The sequence below is a fragment of the Tasmannia lanceolata genome, unplaced genomic scaffold (assembly GCF_043159265.1).
Source record: "Tasmannia lanceolata isolate RefF3 unplaced genomic scaffold, GAP_Taslan_0.1 ptg000008l, whole genome shotgun sequence".
In the NCBI taxonomy this organism is placed as follows: domain Eukaryota; kingdom Viridiplantae; phylum Streptophyta; class Magnoliopsida; order Canellales; family Winteraceae; genus Tasmannia; species Tasmannia lanceolata.
Genome location: NW_027518685.1, coordinates 28,010,350 through 28,018,257, shown reverse-complemented (window position 1 = coordinate 28,018,257; position 7,908 = coordinate 28,010,350). Strand labels below are relative to the sequence as shown.

The following is a 7,908-nucleotide window of genomic DNA, read 5'->3' as shown; positions in this document are numbered from 1 at the left end:
ATATTTTTAACTTTTTTAAAAAAATTAGAGAAATTTAGGTCATTATTGGTAGTCTGGACCCCCTGCTAAAGACTTTTTTTCTTTAAAAAAAAAAACTTAAAATTAAAAAAATATACCGGCAGATATAAAATAGATATACTTGCTACTTTTATTGGCAGCCATGATGGACAAGAAAGCCCTTTTTTTTTTTGCTTGTAGTTAGAAACTTAGAATTAGAATTTTTTATATCTTCTTCAATAGTGTTACCATGATACCCCAATAGGACATTACCCTAGAGATCATGCATGCCCCGATAGAAAAATGCTATTGTCTCCTTAGTTTCTCTTTTTCTCTCCCCCGCCGTCCTGATGTTGAGTCATCGCCGACCCTCCACAGAGTCGGAGGGGCCTGGCCGATGCGGTGCGGGTCTACATATGGATCAATTTAGAAGTTTCTAATCTTTTTTAGGAGTCTTAGTTTAGTAGTTAAGAGTCTTGTTGAATAAGTTTTTAATAATATGGTTAGTTTCTAATTAATAAATAAAACTTTAATTAGTTTTTAATTAGTCTTTAGAAAGTAGTTATTTTTTGGAAAGTAGTTTCTTAATGTTGTTTGACTTAGTGTAGGAAAGTGGTTTCTAATTTAGAGTTTTACTTTTTTTTTATTTTGTTTGATTTTTTCTTTGTAAAAAGCGTTAACACAGGAGAAAAACGATAGTGTGTGTACCATAGTGCAAAACGTTGAGAAGAGGGTGGTGGTGCATGGTTTTCATGTTTTTGAAATAAAGAAAGATCTCTCTCTCTCTCTCTCTCTCTCTCTCTCTCTCTCTCTCGATATGTTGTGGTGTTGTTTGGACTTTGACTAATATATTCAAAAAGAAATTCTCTCACCATCCTTTTGTGTTTGAGGTTCTTGGCTTTGTTTTCTACAATTGGTTTCAGAGCTTTTGTGCTTTGATCTTTATTTTCAACACCTGATTGCTACTTAAGTGGAGGTTTCAAAATGACGTTTTCTACATAGCCATTTTGCAACGGGAAGGAATAGAAGAGGTCCGCATATCATTTTTCATTCGAGAATAAAAACAGCTTCAAACGGTATTGTAAGATAAAGAAAGAGGTGAGCTAGTTACATTATTTATGGAAATTTCAAGTTCTATAACATTGCTCACCCACTACTTCCAATACAATACAGATCATAAATTTTGGTGTACAGGAGACACAGGCTTACCATTTTGTTTCTAAGCGTAAAGCTCCGAGTTGGATAATCTCGGCGTGGGGATGGCAACAAGTGGTGTCTTCATCTTTAGAGTCATTCCAAATTTATCAGATAGATCAACCTTTGTCCCCTCTGGCAAACGCCAATCGAACGAATGCAAGAGTGATGCCAAGGTATACATAATCAACCTCTCTGCCAAAGCCATCCCTGCACAGATCCTCCTCCCTGACCCGAAGGGAATATAACAAAGATCATTCCCACTGTAATCATATTTGGTAGTAGCCATCAAGAACCTCTCAGGCTGAAACTCCAAGGGCTTGTCCCAGGCCTCAGGGTCCCTTTGTATTGCCCATGCATTCACCAAGACTTGAGTGTCCTTGGGGACCATATATCCACCCACCACACATGATTGGCTTGGCGAATGGGGTAGCAACAGTGGTGCAATCGGATGCAATCGCATGACTTCCTTCACCGCCGCGCTCAAATAGTGCAATTTAGACAAATGAGCCTCTTCTACTGTACCACTCAGCCCGACTACTTGGTCTAGTTCCTCTTGGGCTCTTCTCATTGCTTCTGGGTGGTCCATCAACTTGGCCATTGCCCACTCCAGGACAGTTGTTACTGAGTCATTTCCCGCATACACAAAGTCCTGTTATACCTTACAAACAGAACTGTAAGCAACTTATTATAGGATATTGACAAAAGTATCGAAACAACTTCAAAGCAATAAGGGTGTCAATAGGCCGGACTCAAATAATTAGTTGCTGAAAATAGAAGTGACCAGAATCCGATCTAGTCCAGTTACAAGGTAAACTTTGGGTCCAATAAGGCTTTCGTTCCCATGTCATTCAGGTGAATGGAATCCAAAACTGGATCTTGTGCGCATTTGATTGCAGTATTTTCAATGTCCATTTGTCCGACCAAATTGTGTGCCCCTTCTTTTTTTCTTTTCTTTCTTTCTCTGAAAGCTAGATTCACAGGCGTCCTGGCCAAAAAGGTAGCAAAGGGTGTTGGGGTTCCATGCAAAAGCAAATAGTCTCACATCGGATAAGTGAATTGGATGGGGATGTGTTATAACTTATAAGTGAATGGGCACCTTCCTTCTAATGGCTAGCTTTTAGGGGTGCTATGAGTTCTAGCACAGAAATTACAATCATAACTGTCTTTAATGGAATTTGACCAATGGGGGCACCCTTTGCCCCGTTTTTGTAAGGGCATCTTTGAGGCTAGCATTCCTCTTTGGGGTACTTATGACTACTCTTTTACACTAGAGGGGATGTCGCAAGTAAAAGAAGGAGCCAGTATATTATTTCCCTATATATGTGCTATTGATATTGGCACTACCATGTTTAGGTAAGTGCACTGATTCACCTTCCATTTTCTTTTTTAATTGGCTTATGTGAGCATTGTCATAAATTTCGCAGCTCACTTGTGCAGGAGAGAACAGGCACACAGGCTCACGTTTTCACAATTTTGTCTTACTCATTTAATTCATCTGAGGTGGCTGTTCTCTCTTGCAAAAGTGAGCCCCAAAATGGCTTTCCTCAGAATCAAACTCATATCCTTACATAACCTTATCCACTAAAAACCATGTTAGCTTAATCATGGATGGGATAGACCGATTTGTTGTTAAGAACTAACCTTTATCCTCGATTAAGTCAGTGGAAGGCAGAGTTATCCTGCAGCCAAAAAAAATACTGCATGCATTTCATTCTTCAAGAGATAATTACCATGAGTAAGGCCTTGATCTGGGCAGTTGTCATAGGGTCTCCTTGTTCATTGCGCTTCAAAAGTAATTGTAGAAAGTCCTTTATTTCTGGCCTGTTCTCCTCCTCTCCTCTTCTACCCAATTCTAGACGTTGATCTATAATTTGGTTAAAGAACTCATCATGCCACAACACAACCTTCCTGAATTGCCTTACGACTCCTTGTATGTCGAACCGGGCTAGAATTGGAAAAATATCGGAAATGTTGGGTTTGCTGAAAAGTCTAACAACTTCATTCATCACTTGGCGAAACTCAGCACTGCTCTCCCCAGCTTCGTGCGTGCCACCCCACAGCATGCTTGTCATCGTACCAAAAATGGTTTCAAAAATGTGCTCACCCACTACAATTGGGGTCCCACGCTTTGTATAGATGTTGTGAACCATCTGGTTAACCTTTCGTTGGCGGAGAGATTTGAAAGCATCAAGGTTTGTGTTGTTTAGCAACTCTCCTACACATACCTTGTTAGAAACAATATGAACTTCCATCAATTTTTCTGTTAATCTTAAATCAAGGCCTAGACAAGTGTTGCAATCTTGAAAATTCTTTGGGCCACGTTTGGATACCCACAAGATTTAGATTTGGATTTCTCACATTTGCAGTTGAGATTTGGAACTAGATCAGATCCTTAGATTTCCAAATCAGCTACAACGGTGATAAATACGACCACAGCATAGGATGATTCCAACTGTCCATTTGATGGGCCACAACGTAAATAGATTGTGCCCCCATCACTTTCATAGGATGATCCTAGCCCTCCGATCTATAGAGGAACTGCATGTTCTGAAAATCTCTATACAGATAGGAGGGTTGGGATCATCCTATGGAAAAGATTTTTTAAGGCCACAACCTATTTACCTTGTGGCCGACACAATACTTTTTGAAATATACGGAACTATACGAGTTTACACCATATAAAAACTCAAAGTTACTAACCTTGCGGAGCATGCGCCAGTGTGGCCCGTACGGAGACCACACAATGTCATGGTTACCATATGATAGGGCCCGGGCTGCAACAGGCACATCACGGTTGGCAAAAATGGTGTCATGGTCTTTGAGGATCTCTTTTGCCACTGTTGAGGAACTCACTACCACGCAAAGCTTACTTCCGAGTCGGAGGCTCATGATTGGACCATAGGTTCGAGCTAATTTGGCAAAGTGCCGATGGAGCTCCAAGTCGAGAGACAGAAGGTTCCCAACCAAAGGCAAACCTCGTGGCCCCGGCGGCAATTCTACACTTTCCTTTTTCCATTTCCTGATTAAAAATGTATAGCAGACGATTATTAGAACCGCAATAGAAACTGTGAGAATTGCCTTTGTGAATTCGTCTCTTGAACTGGGGATCTCCCACCACCATGAACACCTTTTGGAAATGAAACCAATAATTTTACCAAAAAGATCAGAGATCACCATTTTTTTTAGCAGGAATCAGGAAGAAGAAGGTCTGTAAAAAGACCAGACATTAGTGATGGGGAGGGATAAGATAAAGTAGTAGGTATTGGGACAAGAAAGTCTAATTTCAGAGCACATCAAGTCCATGGTTATTTATTTTTGAATGGACAAGTCAAGAGATATTATTCTATGTCCAATAGGAAAATGGACAAATTTTTTTTTTTTTTTTTTAAGAAGATAAGCTGAGGCCGTTTGTCACGACTAAATAGAATCGAAAAATCCAAACATCACCGACCTTACTTTCAATTTATGGAAATCTATTGATATGGGATTGGATATTGGACAGTCGTCTTAAGAGAAAAGTTGGGCTAGACTAGTGCATACTCATACATGGCAGGTGTAACTTTGACGATCTTAAAATTGAGTTTTTATATGGTGTAAGCCCTTATGGTCCAGTATTTTTCAAAAAGTACTGTACCACTAACGCCATGATCCAAACCATCCATTTGAAAGGCACCATGTAAATAGGTTGTACTCCAAAAACATCTGCATAGGGTGATCCCATCCTTCCAATCTCTGGAGGTTTCTGTAACAACCAGTTCTTCTGTAGATCGGAAGGCTGGGGTCATCCTTTGGAAATGATCGCATCCTTCTTACTTTTAAACCAAATTCTTCTAAAAGCAAGGAATTTTGGTTGAATTTTTTCTAGGGAATTAATGATACTCTCTCTTCCTCTGCATACTCCTAGTATATATAAAATTTGATCGAAGAGGGCTTTTAAGGCACCGACAATTGGAATCTACCCAAATTACCAAAAAATTGACATCCCCCTCCCCACCCATTTCTTTCTTTTTCTTTCGGTCATATGTTGGACATTGTTGGTATGCTACTAAAAGGGTAAAATCGGAATTTAAAAAATAACAATAATAAAGGCTAATGAAGGGTGGGCTTCAAGGGATGTTTGGAGAATTATTTCCTAAATCAACACTATTTAGTCTATTTACAAAACAAGTGTTCAACGACAAATGGGAAGATCTTTTTCTAAAGTAGACTTATTACCAAAAAATCCCATTTAAGAGTGCCAATATCACTTTTCTTGATTAATGGATTTATGAACTGTTTGAGTCTGTAAAATCATATAGGGCCTGTTTGATTCGGGGTTTAGTTTTCCCGGATAACACTAAACTCCAAATAAATCGTAATTCGTTATTTGGTGGGCCTTTGTCCCGTATCCTAACAATCCTCGTTCGCGGTTTTATCCCAAAAAGTAAGCACAAATGAAATTCCAGCAGGGAGGCGGAATTTCACTTACGCTGGATTGTAGTTATTTGGGATAAATATCATGTCCCTAATTTTTAGCCTCTCTAATATTCTCAACGGTTTCTTTAGCCACGTCTAAAGAAATGTAAGACAATTTTTATAAACAGTGGACAAATATAATTCAGGATGAAAAACAAATGTTTACAAACAAAGGATAGAAATAATGCAGAACAGGCTATTCCTGTCAGCAAGGGTGCGAGACAAGTGCTTATCCCACGTAAAACCAATCCTCAAATCAAACAGGGTCATAGAATCCTACAGAAAACATGCATTAACTTGATAGGAGATGTGCATTGCCCTCATAAGATGAGAAAGATACATTATATACTCCGAGAGAAAATATGAATCACAAGAATAGGAAACATGTGTTACTTGATAGGACATTACCCTAATAGAAATCATGCATTGCCCTGGTAGAAAATATTGCCCTCTCCGGATTGCTCTTTTTCACTCCCTGATCTTCGGGATTTCTACTTAAGTTGGATGATGCTTTTCTAAATCTCTATTGTACAAAGGGAGTTACTATAAGGAGTCTCCATATAACTTTCCATTTGAGAATTGTAACACCCTCAAATAACAATCCGAAAATTGAAACATAAAGATGTGAGTTGTATTATTTAAAAATAGTGTGAATATCACCACCTTAAAAAAAATGCCACATCTACATGATTATCCTCCAGTTGGGGCCCTAATAATTATTATTATTGGTGGCCGGATTTTATATAATGTATTAAAGAGTATTAATTACGAGATAGGTGGTGTCGATCCCCCTAGCCACGTGGGACTTCCTTCATCTAACTCTTTGGCCTTGCTTTGCTTACATTTTTGGTGCACCGGGTTTTATGTGTGTGTCTTGCAAGAAAATATGACTGGACAGGACTAAGACAGAGTATATGGAATGCAACTTTAGTAATGTAAGGAGGTGGGGCGATGATGTATATATGATAGGACAGGGGGTTCCTAAGAGGGATATCTTTCGATATCTTGGTTCAATCCTACATAAGGAAGGAGAGATTGAAGAGAATGTTAACCACAGAATAAGAGCAGGTTAGTTGAAGTGGAAGCATGCTTCAGGAGTTCTGTGTGATCGTAAAATACCTACCAAGTTGAAGGGACAATTTTATAAGACAACCTGTGAGGCTATCAATGACGTACGCCTCAGAATGTTAGGCCACCAAGAAGCAGCATGTGCATAAGATGAGTGTAGTGGAGATGTGAATGCTTAGATGGATGTGTGGCCACACAAGGTTTGATAGAATTAAAAGTGAAGACATCTGTAAAAAGGTGGGCGTGGCACCAATTGAGGAGAAGATGAGAAAACACCACTTAAGATGTTTTGGGCATAACCAACGTAGGTCTTTGGATGCTCTAGTGAGAAGAAGTGACTCGTGCCAGGTTGATGGAGTAAAAAGAGGTAGGGGCAGACCGAAAACAACTTGGGTAGAAACCGTGAGGAAAGACTTGAGGGCTAGGAACATAACAGAGAACATGACATTGGATAGGATAAAATGGAAGAAAATGATCCATGTAGACAAGCCCAACTACTGTTAGGATTAGAATTAGACAATTTGAGCCGGGTAGATCCTTTCACCTTCTTCATGAAAATTTCCTAAAGGATTCATTAGCTGACACCAACTAGTTTGGGACAAAGGCTTAGTTGAGTTGAGTTGAGTTGTCTTGCAAGAAAATAAAATGTGTTGACCTCTTAGTGTTATTGCCAACTGGGAGTATGGTGCGGTTGCCCTGCCTACATCTGTCATTGGTTTTATTGCCACTATCACGAAAGAATCAATGTATGCATCAATGACAATGACAACAACAAATTCCACTGAAGAGACTAAAGAGTGTTTCCTATGTACCTAAATAAAATATGTGCTTTGAACAACAATATTGCTCATGTGTATGTACTTTAAATAGCATTTCCTAAGAGAGATTGGCTAACGTTCATTGCAGAAGGCATTTCATAGATGGCCTGTTGCATGTGAGAGCAACCATACATGCTCACTTTTCAGCAGAGTTTGTCTTGATACATGAAGTGGTTGCTCTCACATGCAACAGGTCATCCACGAAATGCCTTTTGCGATGGACACTAGCAAATCCCTTCCTAAGAAGTTACTCTCTTATATCTTATGTCACTAGATTTTTGTATTAAGAATTATTTGTGAGAGAGTATAAATTATTAGCATTGGAGCAATGTTGGTTCCTGGTCTAAGGCCCTATTTGTTTTAAATTGTGAGA

At 39.2% G+C, this 7,908-nt stretch overlaps 1 protein-coding gene across 1 annotated transcript; it reads right to left on the bottom strand.

The window, feature by feature from the left end:
* Positions 1-1,076: 1,076 nt before the first annotated feature.
* Positions 1,077-4,474, bottom strand: LOC143885052 (cytochrome P450 76M5-like). The gene is made up of 3 exons (XM_077389008.1): positions 3,895-4,474; positions 2,925-3,419; positions 1,077-1,843 (listed from the first exon to the last, which is right to left on the bottom strand). The coding sequence occupies exons 1-3, from the start codon at positions 4,369-4,371 to the stop codon at positions 1,217-1,219; spliced, it is 1,599 nt and encodes a 532-aa protein (XP_077245123.1). The 5' UTR covers positions 4,372-4,474; the 3' UTR covers positions 1,077-1,216.
* Between the last annotated feature and the right edge of the window lie 3,434 nt (positions 4,475-7,908).

Coding starts and splice junctions, on each gene's coding strand:
- LOC143885052 (XM_077389008.1), bottom strand. CDS start 4,371: ATGGTGATCTCTGATCTTTTTGGTAAAATTATTGGTTTCATTTCCAAA. Junction 3,420..3,894: donor ACTGGCGCATGCTCCGCAAG/GTTAGTAACTTT, acceptor GTTTCTAACAAG/GTATGTGTAGGAGAGTTGCT. Junction 1,844..2,924: donor AGATCAAGGCCTTACTCATG/GTAATTATCTCT, acceptor AAGGTATAACAG/GACTTTGTGTATGCGGGAAA.